The sequence below is a fragment of the Kluyveromyces lactis genome, assembly GCF_000002515.2.
Source record: "Kluyveromyces lactis strain NRRL Y-1140 chromosome D complete sequence".
Taxonomy (NCBI): Eukaryota; Fungi; Ascomycota; class Saccharomycetes; order Saccharomycetales; family Saccharomycetaceae; genus Kluyveromyces; species Kluyveromyces lactis.
Genome location: NC_006040.1, coordinates 301,088 through 322,154, shown reverse-complemented (window position 1 = coordinate 322,154; position 21,067 = coordinate 301,088). Strand labels below are relative to the sequence as shown.

The 21,067-nt window shown below is 38.0% G+C and overlaps 12 protein-coding genes and 1 non-coding gene across 13 annotated transcripts; 6 read left to right on the top strand and 7 right to left on the bottom strand.

Moving 5' to 3' along the window:
• Window positions 1–13: 13 nt before the first annotated feature.
• Window positions 14–439, bottom strand: SMD1 (mRNA splicing protein SMD1; the record flags this gene model as incomplete). The annotated part of the gene is made up of 1 exon (XM_453233.1): window positions 14–439. One exon carries the CDS (start codon window positions 437–439, stop codon window positions 14–16), a length of 426 nt encoding a protein of 141 aa, XP_453233.1.
• Window positions 440–1,070: 631 nt separating this feature from the next.
• Window positions 1,071–1,634, top strand: KLLA0_D03751g (uncharacterized protein; the record flags this gene model as incomplete). The annotated part of the gene is made up of 1 exon (XM_453232.1): window positions 1,071–1,634. One exon carries the CDS (start codon window positions 1,071–1,073, stop codon window positions 1,632–1,634), a length of 564 nt encoding a protein of 187 aa, XP_453232.1.
• On the bottom strand, window positions 1,624–1,956 carry KLLA0_D03740g (uncharacterized protein; the record flags this gene model as incomplete). The annotated part of the gene is made up of 1 exon (XM_453231.1): window positions 1,624–1,956. One exon carries the CDS (start codon window positions 1,954–1,956, stop codon window positions 1,624–1,626), a length of 333 nt encoding a protein of 110 aa, XP_453231.1.
• Window positions 1,957–2,197: 241 nt separating this feature from the next.
• On the bottom strand, window positions 2,198–3,430 carry UPF3 (Upf3p; the record flags this gene model as incomplete). Its single annotated transcript, XM_453230.1, has 1 exon — window positions 2,198–3,430. One exon carries the CDS (start codon window positions 3,428–3,430, stop codon window positions 2,198–2,200), a length of 1,233 nt encoding a protein of 410 aa, XP_453230.1.
• Window positions 3,431–3,842: 412 nt separating this feature from the next.
• YNK1 (nucleoside diphosphate kinase) lies at window positions 3,843–4,301 on the bottom strand (the record flags this gene model as incomplete). Its single annotated transcript, XM_453229.1, has 1 exon — window positions 3,843–4,301. The coding sequence occupies one exon, from the start codon at window positions 4,299–4,301 to the stop codon at window positions 3,843–3,845; it is 459 nt and encodes a 152-aa protein (XP_453229.1).
• A 646-nt stretch (window positions 4,302–4,947) lies between these two features.
• On the top strand, window positions 4,948–6,309 carry THP1 (Thp1p; the record flags this gene model as incomplete). The annotated part of the gene is made up of 1 exon (XM_453228.1): window positions 4,948–6,309. One exon carries the CDS (start codon window positions 4,948–4,950, stop codon window positions 6,307–6,309), a length of 1,362 nt encoding a protein of 453 aa, XP_453228.1.
• A 673-nt stretch (window positions 6,310–6,982) lies between these two features.
• SIT4 (type 2A-related serine/threonine-protein phosphatase SIT4) lies at window positions 6,983–7,912 on the top strand (the record flags this gene model as incomplete). Its single annotated transcript, XM_453227.1, has 1 exon — window positions 6,983–7,912. The coding sequence occupies one exon, from the start codon at window positions 6,983–6,985 to the stop codon at window positions 7,910–7,912; it is 930 nt and encodes a 309-aa protein (XP_453227.1).
• Window positions 7,913–8,555: 643 nt separating this feature from the next.
• On the top strand, window positions 8,556–9,494 carry KLLA0_D03630g (SCO family protein; the record flags this gene model as incomplete). The annotated part of the gene is made up of 1 exon (XM_453226.1): window positions 8,556–9,494. One exon carries the CDS (start codon window positions 8,556–8,558, stop codon window positions 9,492–9,494), a length of 939 nt encoding a protein of 312 aa, XP_453226.1.
• Window positions 9,495–9,783: 289 nt separating this feature from the next.
• Window positions 9,784–10,965, bottom strand: OLA1 (Obg-like ATPase; the record flags this gene model as incomplete). Its single annotated transcript, XM_453225.1, has 1 exon — window positions 9,784–10,965. The coding sequence occupies one exon, from the start codon at window positions 10,963–10,965 to the stop codon at window positions 9,784–9,786; it is 1,182 nt and encodes a 393-aa protein (XP_453225.1).
• A 380-nt stretch (window positions 10,966–11,345) lies between these two features.
• KLLA0_D03564r lies at window positions 11,346–11,456 on the bottom strand. Its single transcript has 2 exons — window positions 11,418–11,456; window positions 11,346–11,381 (listed from the first exon to the last, which is right to left on the bottom strand). It is a non-coding gene; the product is annotated as a tRNA-Gly (tRNA).
• Window positions 11,457–11,961: 505 nt separating this feature from the next.
• On the top strand, window positions 11,962–14,718 carry CHS2 (chitin synthase CHS2; the record flags this gene model as incomplete). The annotated part of the gene is made up of 1 exon (XM_453224.1): window positions 11,962–14,718. One exon carries the CDS (start codon window positions 11,962–11,964, stop codon window positions 14,716–14,718), a length of 2,757 nt encoding a protein of 918 aa, XP_453224.1.
• A 158-nt stretch (window positions 14,719–14,876) lies between these two features.
• Window positions 14,877–16,250, bottom strand: KLLA0_D03520g (M20 family metallo-hydrolase; the record flags this gene model as incomplete). The annotated part of the gene is made up of 1 exon (XM_453223.1): window positions 14,877–16,250. The coding sequence occupies one exon, from the start codon at window positions 16,248–16,250 to the stop codon at window positions 14,877–14,879; it is 1,374 nt and encodes a 457-aa protein (XP_453223.1).
• A 1,128-nt stretch (window positions 16,251–17,378) lies between these two features.
• On the top strand, window positions 17,379–20,906 carry CHS3 (chitin synthase CHS3; the record flags this gene model as incomplete). The annotated part of the gene is made up of 1 exon (XM_453222.1): window positions 17,379–20,906. One exon carries the CDS (start codon window positions 17,379–17,381, stop codon window positions 20,904–20,906), a length of 3,528 nt encoding a protein of 1,175 aa, XP_453222.1.
• Window positions 20,907–21,067: the final 161 nt, after the last annotated feature.

Below are 21,067 nucleotides of genomic sequence, written 5' to 3'. Positions count from 1 at the left end.
TTTCTGATGTATATTAAAATGCCCTCTTTGGACGTTTAGGAGCATTCCCGTTACTCTCAAGTGATCTCTTCTTATTCGGATCACTTCCCACTTTACCTTGTTTCCTCAACCTGTTGACTTCCTGTTGGTCTACAAGCAACGCATCCAAATTGATACTATCTGGTAAAATAATCTGCCTTATCGTATTACCCCTAATGTTGATGAACTCGAGGCTAGTTGTTCTCTTAGATTCTTGTCCTTGTGTCGATCCACCTGACAATAAGACGGCAGCCAAGGTAGCTTCTGAGGTCTTAGTAGGGAGTGTCAGCCTGACGTCAGTAAGAGAGACGTTCATCTGCGGTGACACACTCCTCACTATTCCCCAAACAGTGGTACCATTCTTCAACTCTATAGACACCCTTTCATTCTTTAGTTTCTTTAAGAACCCTGTTAACTGCATTTTGTCTGTATATAAAACTTCGTTGTTTCAATCGGACTAAAGATACACCAGAAAGCTGTTACCAGTTTCAAATGGTTTTGATGAAAAAGAGTTTTGAATTTTGCAAAAGTAACAGATGATCCACAAGCAACTTCCTGATTTTGATAAAAGATCAGGATTTGATCGTAGTTACTCAATTGACATATTCTACATAATGATGGATGAAATGGTTCAAATTGATACTCAAGAATCAATGGGGTCGTTCTTTCCTGGAAAAGAGTGGAAATTTCATATTATCACGTGCCTTAACAGGGTAACTCATTTGCGTGAGATTCCAATGGTTTCTTACATTCGAGCGAGCATGTGTTCGAATCTTACATGGAACCCAAAAAGTATTTAGATCCGTTGCATCTCATGTTAAATGGTTAACAGATACACGGAGAAGTGCGATAAGAAACTATCCATGCAAGCGATAACAAAACGTTCTGTCAGTCATTGCTTTGATAAAATCTGGATATATATATATATATATATATATAGATGTTAAAGTCAGATATTACTCTTTTCATATCTCATGGATCGCAAGCTTTCAAGGTTACTGCTGCTCGCATCGAGAGATTGGGAGTATTAAAGATTAACGCCAAGAGTAAACATGTCGTCATCAGTAATCTTGAAGAGATATAATATTTTACTCAAACGTAACCCGTTATTAACTAAATGCATAACAGGCGCGGTATTAACTGGGTTAAGCGAACTGTTCAGTCAATGGGTTAGTCTGTCTCCAGAGGAAAGAAAAGAGAAGCTAAATTGGATCAAAGTGGCATTGATGAGTCTATATGGTGGTCTATTTAACGCACCAGTTAATCATTTCAGTTACAAATGGATAAACGAATACACAATTAGGAAAGTGGTATCCAAATATAGAAGCTTGGTCCAGTTAGGCTGCTCATTAGGCATGGTATCGCCTATTCAAGTGTTAGGGTTACTATTTACCTTGACTTCTGTTAACAACGGTAAGGTTGACAAAACAAAAATTATACACGCAATCAAGACAAGATATGCGGCAATGTTGTCTTCCAGCTTGGCAACATCAACGGTATTGATGTCAATTGCTCAAAGATACATTTCACCAGATAAATGGTCCGTATTTTTTAGTTTGGCATACGCAATTCTGGGTACGGCTCAGAATATTTATTTGAAGAAATTCAAGAAATAAGGGTCTTGATCCATTCTGATAAAATATTACTTTCATTCTTCAAGGAAAGAATCTCTCTCCGCAAATTCTCTTGAATCATTCGGTTTTTATCGTCCTCAGTTTGATCGTTTTCTGAAGACAAAGATATTGGACTCATCGGTAGTTTATTCCAATGTTCCAATTCGCTTTTCAAGCCTCTGTTCTCGTTTCTTAGCTTCTCGACTTCAGCATTGAGGCGTTCCAGACTTTGCTTTAAAGTCATGACTTCCTTATCCTTCAACCCAAGTTCATAGGTCAACTGTGCTAAATCTCCTTCTAATTCTGTAGTTCTAATATTCACCATCGATCGATGAAAATTATGGCGAGTGATATGCGTGTGTAATAATCCTTAGTTGAGTTTGCAAAATGAATTTGTTGTTAGTCCACAAAGCTGCTAATATTAAAAAGTCCTGTCACACTCCCTTTAAATATCAAGTGTCAGAGATCAGAAATAATATTCTGCACATTTGAATAAATGAAAGGGCACGTAAAAGAGAACTAAGCCAAAATATCGAGATGCCATCCATTGGTGCGATGTCTGCATATTAAGTTGGTTTGTCTTTGTGTTTAGGTCCATCAGACTGCCTTCCTTTTCTACTTTTTCTCTTTGATTTAGCTTTCTTATCTGATTCACTTGATGGATTTTTTTCTGGCTTAGTGTTTTCCTGCTTACGCTTCTCCGATTTCATTTCCTCCACATTGGCAGATTTAGACTTTATTTTTACCTTAGGAGTAACTTTAGAGGGAGTTTCCTTTGTTTCTTTGCTTGTTAAATCCTTCTTTACATCCTTGTCTTTGTCTTTATGTTTCTTTGATTTTTTACGTCTTGCTCTCTTCGTTACCTCCGAATCTGCAGGCATCTCTGGTTTGGGAACATCATCTTTCTTTGGTTTCAACAAAATCTTCTTCTTTGGCTTTTCTTCGGATGTTACCGCACTCTTCTCAGTTGTCGCAGTGTCAAATTTCGATGATTTCGGTTCAGATTTCGATTTAGGTTTAGATTTGGATTTGGATTTGTGTTTGGATTTAGACTTTTTGGGCTTCTCAACTTCTGATTTATCCTTAGAAACATCTTTCTCGTCCGGATTATCCTTGTTCTTTGCCTTAGCACGTTTCAGCTTCCTCTTCTTCTCTAATAGTCTTAACTTTTTCTTAATCTTTTTGATCCTCTTCTTCTTTTCTTCGCTTGTTGGATCACCAGCCAATTCTATTAGTGCTCTTTGCTTACGTCCGTTTAACTCTTCTTCCATTTTTTCTTCACGTTCTAATTCCTTTCTTAAAGGTGCAATAACACTTAAATTCTTGAACTGTAATGAGTTGGTTTCATCTTCATTAATCAATTTCCATGATTTGACAAAGGTTTGAAAGACATGGTCCTTTTGAATCGTGCCTTGAATAGGATTAACCTCGTTGGGACTGACCCACTTCTTAACGAACGGCGAGATTTGTAAATCTGGAATCATCGAGTTATCCAAATCATCTATGAATCTGCATGTTCTTATTGTTTTTGACAACGATTGAATGGTTTCGAAGGAGTCCAATTGGATATATGCCCTAGACAAAGTCTGTTTCTTGAACACCTTGCTGGAGTAATGACCTTGCACGTAGTAGAATGATTTTTGAAATGAATGCACATCGATGTTGTTCTCTTGTAAAGTGCTGATGAATTGCTCTTCTGTTAAATTTGGTGGTAAAGATCGAATACATAATTTGAATTCACGGGAAGAGTCAGCACTCCTCTTCCGGTACCTCCTTCTATTTCTTTTCTTAGAGAGCATTCGTGAAAGAACGCAGTTTTACTGAAGGATCTTGTCTGAGGTATTGTGATAACAGCTCATGTTTTCGTTAGGGATGCATTTGTGATGAAGAACAGATGTGCTAACTGAAATTTTTTAGTGCAATTAAGTAAAATAATACTATGACAAACATAAATGCAAATTGAACCGTAATCGTATCAGTAAGCTGGTAGAAACGTGAATATACCCAACGCAAGTCGGGGTTACAAATATGAATACAACATCGCAGTATAAAGCTTAATGGATTTCAAAATGTGTGTATTTGAGATATATCTACATAGTAATAAATACCGACACACAGATACACATCATATAAGAAAAGACATCTTTAAATATGGAATAATTGTGGGAAAGAATATGTATTGATAAAGTGAACAATTTGTCAACGTTACATTTATTCGTAGATCCAAGACAATTGGTTCAACTTGTAGTCAATAAGTTCTTCCTTCTTGAACCACAAGCCGATTTCCTTTTCAGCAGATTCAACAGAGTCAGAACCGTGACAGACATTTCTACCAACTTCAATGGCAAAGTCACCTCTGATGGTACCTGGAGCAGATTGCAATGGGTTGGTAGCACCCAAGATAGCACGACCTTGCTTAACAACATCCTTACCTTCCCAGACAGTAGCTAAAACTGGACCAGAAGTCATGTAAGACAATAGAGATGGGAAGAATGGCTTGGAAACCAAGTCAGCGTAGTGCTCCTTCAACAAAGCTTCGGTTGGAGTAACCAACTTAATACCAACCAATTTGTAACCTCTGTCTTCAAAACGAGCTAAGATCTTAGAGATCAAACCTCTTTGAACACCATCTGGCTTGATAGCAATGAAAGTTCTTTCAGTGTTAGACATTTTTCTCGAGTTAGTTAATACGTGATTCTGTGTACGATCCTGCTATGAACTAAGAATCAATGGAACATAAGCAATCGCTAACCCCAGAAGTTGAAATAAAGTGCATGGAAAGAAGAAAGTTACTGCAAATTGAAATCAACGAAATTGAAATATTTCTCGAGAGAGCCAACGAATGAGGATCCGATTCATGCTCGATGAGATTGGTGCAGACGAAGAAATGCCGGGGAAAATCGAAAATGAGAGAAAATTTTTCCGGCACGTGACTTTGATTAGTTGATGTTTGGGGCTTCTTACTGAGGAAGCTGTAAAAGTATGGTTCATCATACACAATAGCAGAAAGGTGTCCATATCGTTAGCAAGCGCATTCGGAGGTTGGGATTAGGCGAAACACTGTATGTAAACCCCAAAGAGTGTTTATGGATATATGTCGAGGCAAGTCTTCAAGTGACTTTATCGATCACGTGACAAGAAAAATCAACAAACGGAAATCATGGTCTCTTGAAACATTGTACCTGGCTCATCTAATATTAAGGTTAGAATCAGACAAATCAGAAAAACTTCTGGTTGACATTTGACTCAGATCACCTTTATAGGACAAACTTTGAATTGAAAAGCGCCAGTGGATTTTCCTTTGTGGTTTTTGGTTATGGACCATTTCTTTGGGGCTCTAAAGGCAGGTGATTTTAGTGTATTGGATATAAACATCGAAAGAAATGGACAATTAATTCTTGAATTGCAACAGTTTTTGAGATCCAATGACAGCATTGACCTTGAGACCCTGATAAATTCACATTCTCTTTATGAGAACAGATGGACCAGGTTTAATAATTTGGTAAGTTCATTTCTTGGGTACTGTAAAGAACTGAATCCATATTCATTATGGGAATCGTCCTTCTCTGTGTTCCAATATTACCAGGATTTGAATACATGTCTCACAAACGAGACAACAATGTACCCTATTGATTCTTTGGTACCACTGTTTACAGCTACAACAGAATTGGTCATTCCAATGGCTATTAGATTGGATGCTAACCATAAGATCATTGGTACAAGACAGCATCAGTTTCTGACCCATATTGCTTCCATCATTTCCAAATTGTTCAATAGCATTAAAGCCAGGGTCGATGATGATAAGGTCGAATTTGATCATTTGTCAGGGAAACAGAAGGTCTTGCTTTATATTTCAAACAAATTGAACATGATTTATTTCAAGATTAACTCCCCATCTTCGTGCGCTAACATCTTCAAGAATTTGAAACCAAAGTCTAATATCTATTCGTTCAACCAATACCCGTTGACAGAGAGAATCCAGTATAGGTATTACTTGGGGAGATATTACCTATTAAACCATAGAATGGTTAATGCTTTCCATCAGTTGAACCAATGTTACGAACTCCTAGCCACATTACCCGACTCTATTGCGAAACAGAACAACAGGAGAAGATTGTTGAAGTTTTTAGTTCCATGTGGTATCATTATCAGCAAGTTGCCAGATTTCAACAAGTTATCTCAATGGGACCCTATCCTAGCACAGAAATACACAGCTCTTGTGATTGCCGTTAAAAACGGAAACTTGAACAGAGTAAACTTCTGGCTTTACGAGAACGAATCGTGGCTGAAATCATCTAAATTGTTGATTGTTCTATTGGAAAAGCTACCCATTATAACGTTCAGATCCCTTTTGCGATCTATTTTCCTATACTACTGTATACCGCGCAATTCAAATAAACTACCATACTCTGTGATAAGACCAATTCTAGCAAAATCCATCGGTTTATATCCACCTGAAATGCCATCGATATATAAAGACAATTACACCGCAGAATCACTTGAAAATATCCTTGTCACACTTTCAATTCAACAATTGTGGAAGGGAAATGTGTTTCCAAGCCTGCAAGTGTGCGTTACGATGAAGACTAACGATATCTCAGTAATCTTCCCTAATATCAATGAAAAGATCGTCTCTAGATTTTCGTTGAACCAGGAAGATTCCTGGCTCGATAAGTAAATGATAGATAATATACATATAGTATGTAAAAATAGATGACACAGCCCCTCCTAACCTGATTCGGGTCCCACTATCATACCCAGTCGTGAAACACTTTTGGAAGACTCAATTTTTACAGACATGTCTATATAGATATAAGAATGCTCTCACATATATCTGTTTGTCTTCCAGGTCACATTCTGCAAAAAAAAGTAAGAAATTGAAGAGAAGTTGAAATTTTGTTGAAGTTTCCATTATTTTTGTAAAAGGACTGATGATTACAACAGAAAACAAAGAGAGAAGGAAACATCCTTATAGCTAACTACTTTGTTAACAAGCTTTTAGCCATCAACAAAGAGTAGTGATATAGGGCTGTTCTTTGTTTGAGCTATTGAATTTTCCTATAGTGAGTGAGTGTTTCTTGTTGAAAAGAAAAGGTGCAAGAAATACTTCCAAACACAGGTTTTAAGCTTGTTGTGGTTTTTATTTACAAGAACGCTAATCATAATCACTTTACAAGAAATTCAGAAGGAATTTATCCCAATTTTTTCACAGGTAAGGACTGGGTTTTATTATAATTATTATTTTTTTTATTGACCTTTGAACTTTATCTTCCCTTGTAAAGGTTAATTTGCCATTGCATAAGTTCATCTATCTATAGAGCGTTTTGTCTCCGGAGTGCTAAAATATCACAATGTCAGATAATGGGCCAGATTTGTGGCTTGAGAAGATCAAGAAATGTCAGGCTTTGACGGAGTCTGAGATGAAACAGCTATGCGAGATGATGAAGGAACTCTTAATGGAAGAATCGAATATTCAGCCGGTTCAATCGCCGGTGACTGTTTGTGGTGATATTCACGGACAATTTCATGACCTTTTAGAACTATTCAGAACTGCTGGTGGGTTTCCTGATCAAGTAAACTATATTTTTCTTGGTGACTATGTAGATCGTGGTTATTACAGTTTGGAGACGTTCACACTTCTTATGTGTTTGAAAGTGAAATATCCTTCCAGAATTACTTTGGTTAGAGGAAATCATGAGTCGAGGCAAATTACACAAGTTTATGGGTTTTATGAGGAATGTTTAAATAAGTATGGTTCCACAACGGTTTGGAAGTATTGTTGTCAAGTGTTTGATTTCTTAACTTTGGCAGCTATTATTGACGGGAAAATTTTATGTGTGCATGGTGGTTTGTCTCCCGAGATTAGAATGCTTGATCAGATCAGAGTTCTATCGAGAGCCCAAGAAGTTCCTCATGAAGGTGGCTTCTCCGATTTGTTATGGAGTGACCCCGACAACGTGGAAGCATGGCAAGTCTCACCTCGTGGTGCCGGATGGTTGTTCGGTAGCAAAGTCTCACGAGAATTTAATCATGTGAATGGCCTAAGCCTAATCGCAAGAGCTCACCAGCTAGTTATGGAAGGATTCAAATACCATTTTCCGGAGAAGGATGTTGTAACGGTATGGTCTGCACCTAATTATTGTTATCGATGTGGTAATGTGGCGAGTGTCATGAAAGTCGAAGATGATTTAGATCCAACATTCAAAATTTTTTCCGCTGTACCTGACGATTACATCCAAGAAACAAACAATAATAACCAAAGAGGTGGATATTTCTTATAGAGCGACATTGCAGCGGCCTTTTTGTCTGTATAATCTTCTATGCGAACTTACATCGGACTAAACATTCTTTTTCTCCTTCTATTTGAGAATTCCTTCTTAATATACTGTACACTAGAAATCAAACATTTACCTAACTTTTACGAATTCAAAGATATCCATCAGGAATTAGGATTTAATTGGAAAGTGGACTATAAACAACGTAATTTTTAATGGGTTGAAATCATTACTGAGAAACCAACCCCCCTGAAACTTAAATAGTCTAAAACCCGGTAATATATATAGATATATGTATTAATGATAACGTTTAAACTGCCATTATGTCTTTCACGAGGCTTCACAGAGTCCTGATCTAATCCAAACTAGATCATCGAATATATTCAATTTGATATGGAATCATATATAGAATATCGTGTGTAGAATAGGTTTTTTTTTTTCTTACCAGTATCTCTTCAGCTCCAAAGCTGCATTGAAATATTTAAAATTTCAAGAGCATTTTATACAAAAAATGTAGCCATATGATTGCACTTATAACTTTCATAAATGATGTGATACCAACAAAACGCAGCATTTTGGTTACTCACATCGGGAATAAACGGTTTAACAATAACAAGGATTGCTAATACAGTATCAACTATAAATTGTAATGTTACGCAGCATTGTTCGCGTCCCTAGTATTACTTTTGCTTCTAAAGAAGCAATGAGACCAGTGCTAAGGAAAACTACCTTGGCCCATTTTATGAATCATTACAGATCGTTATCCGTATCTGCAACCAAGTTACAAGAGATTAAGAAATATGACCCTGCCCCTGCAGTAGGTAGTCCAAAACCTAAGAAGAAGCCATTAAGTAGGATACCCATTGGCGGTGCTGAAACTCATACCCAAAAAGTTGATACAGGTTCTACCATCGAATTTACTACCTGGAAAGCAGCAGCTTTGTTCATTCTTATCGGAGGCGGGGTGTACTATTTCTTTAAAAATGAGAAGCAAAGATTAGAGACCGAGAAGGAGGCGGAAGCTAACAGAGGTTACGGTAGGCCATTGGTCGGAGGTCCCTTTAGTTTGATTGATTTTAATGGGAATCCATTTACAGAGAAAGACTTGCTAGGCAAGTTCTCTATCATCTATTTTGGTTTCAGTCATTGTCCAGATATTTGTCCAGATGAGTTAGATAAGTTAGGAGCATGGTTAACTGAGTTAAAGAAGCGTGACATCAATTTGCAACCTGTTTTCATTACTTGTGACCCGGCTAGAGATCCACCAGAAGTCTTGAAAGAATACCTAAGCGAGTTCCACCCTGACATTATCGGTTTAACTGGTGACTATGATGCCGTGAAGAATGCTTGCAAAAAATACAGAGTCTATTTCTCTACTCCACCAAACGTCAAACCTGGCCAGGATTATTTAGTTGATCATTCCATTTTCTTCTACTTGATGGACCCAGAAGGTCAATTCATTGATGCCCTAGGTAGAAACTATGACGAACAGACTGGTGTTGAAAAAATCGTCGAACATGTATCTGCTTATGTTCCAAAGGAAGAACGTGAAAAGAGAAAGGACAAATGGTATTCCTTCTTGTTTTAAACACATTTATCTTGCTTTCTTGTAAATAAATAAAGCGTGTTTCGCAACTTCATGTAAGCTCAGTATTTAACATTAACACATCAAATATACGTTTTCAGTAGGGTATTTTCATTCTTGAATTACGGACGTTACGTTAGCCATATAACGATGAGGCATGAAATTTATATATGAGAATTATGGACTGAAATTAACAACTAAAAAAGAGAAGTGGGGGCCTCATTGTTCGTGAGCAATATGCAAGCAATGTCAACCCTTGTAATATGACGGGTCCTATAATTGTGATGTTCTCTCAATTCTTACCGGCACCGGCTCTGAAGTAGATGATATCACCGTCTTCAACAACGTATTCCTTACCCTTCTGTTGCAATTTACCTGCGGCCTTAATGGCATTGTCATCTTTGTATTCGACCACATCTTCGTATTTCATAACTTGAGCTAAGATGAAAGTGTTCATTAAATCATTGTGAATGACACCTGCAGCTTGGGGAGCTTTAGTTCCTCTTCTAATAGTCCATTCTCTAACTTCATCTGGACCACAAGTGAAGAAGGAGATCAAATCCAACTTTTCTCTCATGGTGGTAACGATCTTTGGTAGAGCAGATTGAACGCCTAGGTTCTTTAGTTCTTCTTCAGCTTCTTCTTCTGTCATATGGGATAATTTTTCTTCTAGACAGACAGAGAATGGAATGATCAAATCACCTGGGGAGTATTTGTCAACCCATTCCTTAATCTTCAACAAATGCTTGTTCTTCTTTCTGATATAATCTCTTTCGGATAAGTTAATCAAATAAATAGAAGGTTTTGCTGTCAACAAGAACATAGAGTTGATAATTTCGACCTCCTTAGTAGACCAAGATTGATTAGCGACTCTTTGACCGGATTTCAAAAGTTCAATGATCTTAGTAACCAATTCGGCTTCTTCCTTCTTTTGTTTAACTTCCAAAGATTGACCACCTCTTCTGGTAATTTTTTCAATACTTTCCAAGTGCTTTTCAGAGAATTCAATATCCTTCAATCTCAATTCAGTGTTGATGATATCCAAATCACGAACTGGATCAACATCACCTTCAATATGAATAATTTCAGCATCATCGAAACAACGGACCACTTGGTAGATGGAATCGACAGATCTGATATGGGACAAAAAGGCATTACCTAGACCTTCACCAGCAGAAGCACCCTTAGTCAAACCAGCAATATCGTAAACAGTCAAATGAGCTGGAACTTTGGAAGCTGGCTTGTAAATTTCACTTAGAGTATCGAATCTTGGAGATGGAACAATGACTCTAGCTTCTTCTGGATCAATGGTTGCGAATGGGTAGTTAGCTGGGTTACCCAATGGACATCTAGTAATGGCTTGGAAAAAAGTAGATTTACCAACGTTAGCTAAACCAACGATACCTGCCTTCAAGTTATTACCTGGACGGCCTAATAGAACCTTCTTTTCCTCTACTTGCTTCTTTGGTGGCATGTTACTAGTGTTATACTAATTAATTCTTTTTACCTGGTTTGTTTGAGATACACTAAGAGAAATTGACAAACAGATGAAGTAGAATGTCTTAAAACTTCCAGATAAGATAATAGTGCAATTAAAATTAGTTTCAGACGATCGACTAAAATTCAAACCTCCCTTCTATTTCTCTTGATGAAAGGCTCTTTTGAAACTTGACTGTAGCAGGAAAACTTCATCTTCAACTTTTTCTTCAATTAGATGAGGAACAGGCGCTCGAAAAAATGACGAAAAAAATTTCAGCTGTCGCTATATACGGAAATCATGTGACAACTTTTTTTGGTTGTTCCTGTTCTTGATAAAGGAAGAGGGAAAAAGGTAAAAAAAAAACTTAAAAAATATGACACTAACGGGATTCGAACCCGTGTCACTCCCTCGCCTGGCACTTACCATTTCTGGTAGTTACGCTATTAATGGAAGGGGAGTATCCTAAACCACTAGACTATAGTGTCCTATTTTGTTGAATTGTTATATTTATAGACCTATATATTATGAATTATCCGCACTTTGGGTATCACCTTGATAGATTCGTTTTGTTAGAATTACCTGTACATACACAACAGCGGTTTGTAGATTCCCAATGACAGTTACCGCTATTGCAACGCCATGATGTGTTTGGGACTATATTCTAGTATACTAAGCTGGAGATCTTACCTCATTGCCCTTTTGTTTACATATCTTCCCAATTAGGAATTGTAAAAACATTGAAATCAATACAGTCCTTATGCATCGTTTCAACCCAAGAATAGAATCTTCCTCGAATAGAAATACCGTATTTCTTGAGCTTAGAAAATAATATTTTAATGAGCAGTTAATACTTCTTTCTCTTACAAGTTCTCAGAAGCTGTCAATATTTTTATTGTTGTGAACACACCCAGTTAATCACATTATCCAATCCCTTATCTTAGCCTTATTCGGCAGATACACTCTCTAGAAGTTGCCCTTTGCCTTTCCAATATGACAAGGAATCCATTCATGGCAGAGGATGAAGAGCCTCCAGTGATACGTTCTCCACAACGGGCTGCTATGAGAGCTAGTCAGTATAGTTACAGTGCTGTTTCATACGATGATGATGCCAGTCGTTTTCAAGGTTTTCCAGCAGTTGATAGTAATCCATCATCACCTTCAAAAGCTGCTGCCAGATACTCACCTCAGAAAATGAATAATACCCTTATCGATAGTGTGCACAATTCCCCACTGCCACGAAACAGGTACCAAGCCAATTTGCAAGAATCTCCAAGAAGAATGAATCATGCACTCATTGACGTTGAAAGCAATGATGGTGAGAGTTTGTATGACATATACACCAACAGTCCTACTAAACCAGGTCCTTTATTCCAAAGACTAACCTCAAATGAGACAGAATACACGTATGATAGCAGAAAAATCAGCGGAGAAAGTACGGTTTACTCAGGTGATACTTTCGGCGAGACGAAATTTGAATTGAATCATCCAAAGACACAAACTTACAAGAAGCGTGGATTATCTGAGGTGAGAAGACATCCTCCAGCTTTTAAGCAAAGAAGAATCTTGAAGCTCGACAACCCAATCCCAAGTGGATTGAGAGATATTATTCCAAAAAGAGATTCTCCGGAATTTACCGAAATGAGATATACGGCTTGTACCAGTGATCCTGACACGTTTGTTGAGGACGGTTATAATTTGAGAATGGCAGAAATGAATAGAGAATGTCAAATTACAATTTGTGTCACAATGTATAACGAAGACAAATTCGCTTTAGCTAGGACGTTACACTCCATTCAAAAGAACGTCGCCCATCTGTGCAAACGTCACAAATCTAACGTCTGGGGACCAACCGGCTGGAAAACTGTTCAAATTATCATTATCAGCGATGGTAGATCTAGAATAAACCAAGGTTCCTTGGACTACTTGGCAGCTATCGGTGTATATCAAGAGGATATGGCTAAATCGACCGTTAATGGTGAACCAGTGAAAGCGCATATTTTCGAGCTTACTACACAGGTGTCTATTGATGAGGAATTAAACTATAGAAGTGAAGGCACGGTACCTTGCCAAATGGTTTTCTGTTTGAAAGAAGAAAATCAGAAGAAAATCAACTCTCATCGTTGGTTGTTCAATGCTTTCTGTCCCATCTTGGATCCAACTGTTGTTACATTAGTGGATGTAGGCACGAAATTGAATAGTACCGCCGTTTATCACTTGTGGAAGGTGTTCGATATGGATTCCAATGTCGCCGGTGCTGCTGGCCAGATTAAGACCATGAAGGGAAAATTTGATATGAAATTATTAAATCCTCTAGTTGCTGCCCAAAATTTCGAGTATAAGATGTCCAATATACTTGATAAGCCATTAGAAAGTGTTTTCGGTTATATCACTGTGCTTCCTGGTGCGCTCTCAGCATACCGTTACAGAGCATTAAAAAACAATGATGATGGTACAGGTCCACTGCATTCATATTTCCTAGGTGAAACACAAGAAGGTAGAGATCACGATGTTTTCACAGCCAATATGTATTTGGCAGAAGATAGAATTCTATGTTGGGAATTAGTTGCTAAAAGGGATGAAGCATGGGTTCTTAAATATGTGAAAGAAGCAACTGGTGAGACAGATGTTCCAGAAGAACCTCCAGAATTTATTTCTCAAAGAAGACGTTGGTTGAATGGTGCTATGTTTTCAGCATTATACGCGCAAATACATTTCCATCAGATTTGGAAAACAAGACATTCGACAACTAGAAAATTCTTTTTCCACATCGAATTCTTATATCAACTAGTTCAAATGATTTTCTCGTGGTTCTCTATTTCTAACTTCTTCCTGACTTTCTATTACTTGGCAGGGTCCATGAATTCTATTATTCCCCATGGGGATGTACTCTTCACATTTTTCAAATACCTTCTGATTTGTAACCTCTGTGCTTTGTTCATTATTTCTATGGGTAACAGACCACAAGGTGCAAATCATCTTTTCATTTCTTCAATGGTCATGTTGACAATTTGTTCGACTTATGCTTTGGTTTGTGGGTTAGTTTTTGCCATCAAAACATTAGACGATGGAACAGAGGAACATTCGGTATTTGTGAACATTGTTGTCTCTTTACTATCAACTTATGGTTTATACGCTTTCACTTCCTTGTTGTACTTAGATCCATGGCACATTTTCACCTCTTCGGTGCAATATCTGTTAATGTTACCAAGTTTCATTTGTACGTTACAAATTTTCGCATTCTGTAATACCCATGATGTTTCTTGGGGTACCAAGGGTTCCACGGAAGCAGCTAAACCAATTCCTAGTGCAGAGGTTATTCAAGGTCCTGATGGTATCACAATTGTCACTGATCAATGGCCTCAAGATATTGATAATAAATACCAAGAACTGAAATCTAGGTTAAAAGAGAAGGAGATGGTTGAAGAAAAGGTCGACTTAACGCAGAAGCAAAATGACTATTACCGGGATATCAGAACCAGGATAGTTATGGTTTGGATGTTATCTAATTTGATTTTGATGATGATCATTACACAGATCTATGAACCTGAGGAAACGGTCAATAATATTTACTTGAAATTCATTTTATGGTCCGTTGCAGCATTAGCGGCTTTCAGAGCTACAGGATCAATAATCTTTTTGTTGATGAAATATTTACGTTTACTGATCAGCTGGAAGCACAAGGCCGAAGATAGCGGTTCATTAAACTTACCAAGTGTTGGAAACATTCTCTCTGTTGGAGAGAAATGAATCCACACAGTAGCATATCTTATGGAAGATAAATAGACAATCAAAACATAGTAAACAGATAAAAGTTTTTAGTAAGTTTACACAACAAATAAATATAAATTGATAACTTACAATTGTTTTGGACCTTTACTATAAAATCAAAGTTAGCTTTATTTCAATTAATGGCCGCGAGTTGCTCTATAGTTATCATAATTGATAATAGCTTGTAACAACACCTTGAAACCATCAGCTATTTCTTGAGGTGAAGAGTATTCATAATAGTTATGCGATAGGCCATCTTTTGATGGAATGAAAATCATAGAAGTTGGCACATGCGGTGCGGTTTGGCAAGAGTCATGACCGGCGCCCGACCACATAGGCTTCACTTTATCCTTTTCAAATTGCGAGTACGCAGAACGTGACACACAGTCAATGCATGTCTCGTTGAACTTGACTGATGGCGAGACCTGTAGGACCTCCCTTTCATATGTCAACGCACCGCCCTTATTGTTCTTAATCAACTTATCAAAAGCAGATTGAATCTCCTCAATGATCTGCTTTAACATTTCATCAGAGTAGTGTCTTAGATCCATCGTGAAGGTAACTTCACCTGGAATGATATTAACAGAGTATGGTTTAACGTCTATAACACCGGTGGTAAACAAACCATCGTGGCTTTCAGCAATTTCCGCAGCAGCACAGATCATCTTCGAGGTCATCAAAAGAGCATCCTTTCTCAATCTCCAAGGAGTCGTACCTGCATGTGCACCAACACCCGAAACGGTGATTTTGGACCAATTGTATGCTTGGACCCCTGTAACAATACCTATACGTCTATCCTCATCTTCCAGGATTGGTCCTTGCTCGATGTGCAATTCGAAATGAGCATCTATTTGATTCTCTTGATACGATGCTGGAACGTCTCCAATGTAATTGATTTTGGTTAAGGATTCTTTAACTGTCTCTGGATGTTCTTCACCAATTGACACCAAGCTGTAAGCATCCTCTAAGGAAAGATCGTGTGACCAGACAGAAGACCCAGTACAAGATCTGGCAAATCTGGCACCTTCTTCATTGAACCAAACGACAACGCACACGTCATAATTTGGGACGTAATTGTTATCTTTGAACGTTCTTAGAACTTCTAACCCGGCTAAGACACCCAATATACCATCGTATTTACCAGCTTCTGGCTGAGTGTCGAGATGCGAGCCTGTCGCAGTTGGTTTAGTCCCACTGTTCTTACCTGGATATATGGCGAAAATGTTACCAATTTGGTCAATTTTAATGGAACAACCAAGATCTTTACATTCACGAACAAACCAATCTCTCATCTTACCGTCTAATTCGGTCCCTGCAAGTCTCCTCATACCAAATTCGTGACGTTCTTCACCCCATCTGGCAACACCTCCAAATTCGCTGCCGGTAGATAAGATTGTATCGTTCAATCTTCCAGGAGCAATCTGCAAAGGAACATGGCCGACGAGATTGATTGTGCCTGTCGCAGAATCAGTAGTTGTAGTTGTAGTTGTTGGAGCAATGGTAGATGTCATAAGTTTTCTTTTTTGATGTTTATGTATTGTTTGTAGCTCAAACTAGCTCCATACTGAACAGGAAAGGGAACATCATAACCTGGAGACAAACAAGAATACCAACTCTAGTATACATATATATATATTTATGTTTTGAAACATGTCTTATAGTCAATATCTTGCAACCTATCGATATCTCTCGCTTATCGAGTTGCAGCCTTTAACCTAATTCTATCTAGGTAGTCCATTTTTTTTTGCGACGTTATCAAATGCGAGATAGGGTTCCAAATAAACTAAACAGTTGCCAATTCGAAGAACGGAATCAGATTCGGAAAAAAAGTTCATGATAATCATATCATATACAGGATCACCATACCCGAGATCTCAGGTCGGTACTTGCCGTGGTTGCTTGGATCAGGCTTTTTTCCTCATCACCGGCTCATGTGTCGATCTCTTTTACTCTGTAACTTGTTGCAGCACACATCGTAATATATATATATATATATATATATATATTACTGGTCCCCTAAAGATTCGAACCCGGGAACACACGCACCGCTTGTGCTCCGGAATATCCGAGAAAATTCTTGATTAGGAGTAGCCTCACGTGACAAGTCCTTTAACCCAATCGGGTAAAAGAATGGACGCCATTCCCATGAAATATCCGGGTAAATATAATCTGAAGTAAATCCCAGGTTTCGAAAAAGCTAACACAGAAACCATCATCTCCATCATCAGCATTAGAACATTAATATTATTGTCATTGTTTATGTCTAATTCTTGAAATATTTACATGTTGCAGACTGCGCACCAATCGTGAGATTTCCCTTCGAAGATACCCTGTTGTTTTCTGCTTTTATCATACGTGCGGTTAGAGTGTTGCATACATACCATTCGGTGCATTTAGTCCCCATTCGTTTCAATACTAAAGAATCTGATCTGTGATAAAAATAGTAATTGACTTAAAACTCGGAAAAAAAATATTGACAATAAAATAATAGCAACATTGTCTGTTCTATTCATTTCACATTACGGATATTAACTGCTGTTTTCTACCATCATTTGAGGTCATATATCTATTTATTTTCGACTGTGGTTTTTTTTGTTGTCCGATTTCTTCATTTTGAACACAATATCATTTAGACCCTCATGTCTGATGATTACTATGCATTTGACAACGAGTCACTGTTGAAATCTCGGTCTCAGAGACAGATTTCAAGACAAGGCTCTTTGGTCAGACCTGAAAGAAATAGTTTTAAAGATCCAGACCATCCATACCATTATTATGCTTTAAAAGCGAAGGAAACTCATCTTCAGATCAATCCTTCCACAACAGGTGCTTTGCCTGAAGAGTCCTCGTTGGATATTCCAATGCAAGACCTGAATGTACAGTCAAACGATAAACTTCCAAGTTCTTCTTTGAACACAGTGGGTGAATATGGTGAACCAAATGAAAGGTTGGTAATGGAGGGTAGCGATGGGTTTGAAAAGAAAAACAGTATTTATTCAGAAAAGAACGTGTCTCCTCCAATAGAGATCGGACAAAGGTTAGAATCTAAGGCCAAAGATCAAAACAAGCCCAAAGTGGGCTTTTCGTTATGGCAATCGTACTGTTTTTTGATTACAATCTTCATTCCTCCTTCCGTTTTAAAATTGTTTGGCATGAAGACAAAAGCGGTTCAAAGAGCATGGAGAGATAAAATTGGGTTGATTTCAATCATCTTTTATATTGGAGCGTTTGTCGCTTACCTGACTTTCGGGTTCACAAGAACTGTCTGTGTTCCAGGCAAAGTAAGGATGCGCAACAATGAAGCCACCACAGGACAATTAATTATTCATGGACAGGCATACTCTCTAGAATCTTCTTCTCATCCAGCTGCAGCTGGTATCCCTGGGGGATCTAATATTCTATATCCTCCTGTGAATGCTGGTGGCATGGACGCGTCTTTCCTTTTCCAAAACGTTAACGGTAACTGCAAAGGGTTGATTGAACCAAGAGAAAATTCTACTATTCCTTTCGATGACGACGGAAATATGGCATGGTACTTCCCATGCAAACTTGTTAACCAAGATGGTTCAAGTAAACCTAACTTCACAGAGTCAGAATACTACGCTGGCTGGGGTTGTCACACGAGCTCGACTGCCAGGGAACAGTACTATGCCCTTAATGCCCCGGCGGAGGTATACTTCTCCTGGGAGGATATTAAAAATTCTACGAGAAAGTTGATTGTATATAATGGTGACGTTATTGATTTGGGGATCTTAGACTGGCTAGAAACTGACGATCTTACATATCCAGAGACATTTGATGTCTTGAAATCAGCCAATTTAGAAGGTTATGACATTTCATTGGTCTTATCCACTAGCAGAGAAAGAAATGTAGCCCGTTGTCTCGTTGAACTTGCTAAGGTTGGTGTTATTGATTCAGAAAGTATCGGCTGTATTGCTTCTCAAGTGGTATTATATTTATCTTTGGTATTCATTCTATCCGTTGTCGGTTGTAAATTCTTCATCGCGTGCTACTTCCACTACTTTGTAGCAAAAAAACAAGGTGCGTACACTGTTGACAACAAACAACTCGCCAAACATAATAACGACTTAGAAGATTGGTCAGAAGATATCAATTCTCGTGGTCCTTTGAAGCCCGTTGATCCATCATTAAGACCAATGAAGAAAAATCATAAAAAAAACAGCTCCAGTATCAGTTTATTCAACCGTAAATCCCGATTTAGCCAACAATCATTGGGTAAATCTGTACACTTGAATGATCCTGTCATTCAGAGCCTTGAAAGTACTGGTATGTCTACAATGACTACACAATCCGTGCTGAAATCAGCATATATGAATGAAATGAAGAGAAAAAGTGCACATGCTGGATTCGCCTCGCAGTCAAGACCGGTCTCCACTATTAATCCTTTTTCCGACAATCTTGATCCTTTCGGTACTTCAATGACTATGGAATCGTTAGATCCAACGATCATTCACCCCGATGCAGTATTACAGCCGCCCCCAGACTTCATGCCCTATGGATTTCCATTGGTTCACTCACTCTGCTGTGTCACCTGTTATTCAGAAGATGAGGTAGGTTTAAGAACAACATTAGATTCCATTGCAACCACAGATTATCCAAACTCTCATAAATTAATCGTTGTAATCTGCGATGGTATTATTAAAGGTTCTGGTAATGACAGAACCACCCCGGACATAGTATTAGATATGATGGAAGACTTTGTGATTCCCAAGGAGCAAGTTACAGCTTATCCTTACGTTGCAATTGCAGTTGGCGCAAAAAGACATAATATGGCAAAAATATATGCTGGGTTTTATAAATACGATGAATCCACCATACCCGCCGAAAATCAGCAACGTGTTCCAATTATCACCATTGTAAAATGTGGTACAGCTGAAGAACAAGGCTCAGCGAAGCCTGGTAACAGAGGTAAGCGTGATTCACAAATTATATTGATGTCTTTCCTACAAAAAGTGACTTTTGATGAAAGAATGTCGGCTTTAGAGTTCCAACTAATGAAAAATATATGGCAAATTACAGGGTTAATGGCTAATTTTTATGAAACAGTATTAATGGTTGATGCAGATACTAAGGTTTTCCCAGACTCTTTGACTCATATGCTTTCAGAAATGGTGCATGATCCATTAATCATGGGATTGTGCGGTGAGACTAAAATCGCCAATAAAGGTGAATCGTGGGTTAGTGCAATCCAAGTTTTTGAGTATTTTATTTCTCATCATCAGTCTAAGGCGTTTGAATCGGTTTTCGGTTCCGTAACGTGTTTGCCAGGTTGTTTTTCTGTTTATAGAATTAAGACGCCGAAAGGTAAAGACGGATTTTGGGTTCCTATTCTTGCGAATCCGGATATCGTCGAAAGGTATTCAGATAACGTTACGGACACATTGCATAAGAAGAATCTATTATTATTAGGTGAAGATAGATATCTATCATCACTACTTTTGAAAACATTCCCCAAACGTAAAACAGTTTTTGTTCCTAAGGCTGCTTGTAAAACCGTTGTTCCAGCCACTTTCAAAGTTTTGCTTTCCCAAAGAAGACGTTGGATTAACTCTACTGTCCACAATTTGTTTGAGTTGGTCTTAGTGAAGGATCTTTGTGGTACTTTTTGTTTCTCAATGCAATTCATCATCGCAATGGAGCTTGTGGGAACACTAGTTTTACCTTTGGCTATTTGTTTCACAGTCTATGTCATCATTTTTGCCATTGTTTCCCACCCAACTCCCGTTATAACTTTGGTCTTACTTGGTTTGATTTTAGGTCTCCCAGGTTTATTGATTATCGTAACAGCCACTAGATGGTCATACTTACTTTGGATGTTGTGCTATATAATCGCTTTGCCAATTTGGAACTTCGTCTTCCCAACATACTCGTATTGGAAATTTGACGACTTCTCTTGGGGTGAAACTCGGGTAATTGATGGTGAAACAAAGACAGCGGACGAAAACGAAGGTGAATTTGACCATTCTAAGATTAAAATGAGGACTTGGAGAGAGTACGAAAGGTTGGAAAAAATGAACCGTAAACAATTATCAGATGATGAGTATGTCAATATTGCTTCAAGTCCGTCACAGTACATGGATATCTTAAAGGATGAGGAGTCGGATGCTTACAATTCAAATGAGCACTCTAAAGAAAGCGTGCTGTAAAATCGTGATATTTCCATTGCTGTAGATATCAAGCATTCTTACATATCAACTAATTACGGACGGTTGTATATATAATATTTAAAATCTTTTGAAATTGATAGAATTGAAAAGTAAACCCAGCCTTTTGAGCATACTGGAAGTGAAACCACATTATTGAATGT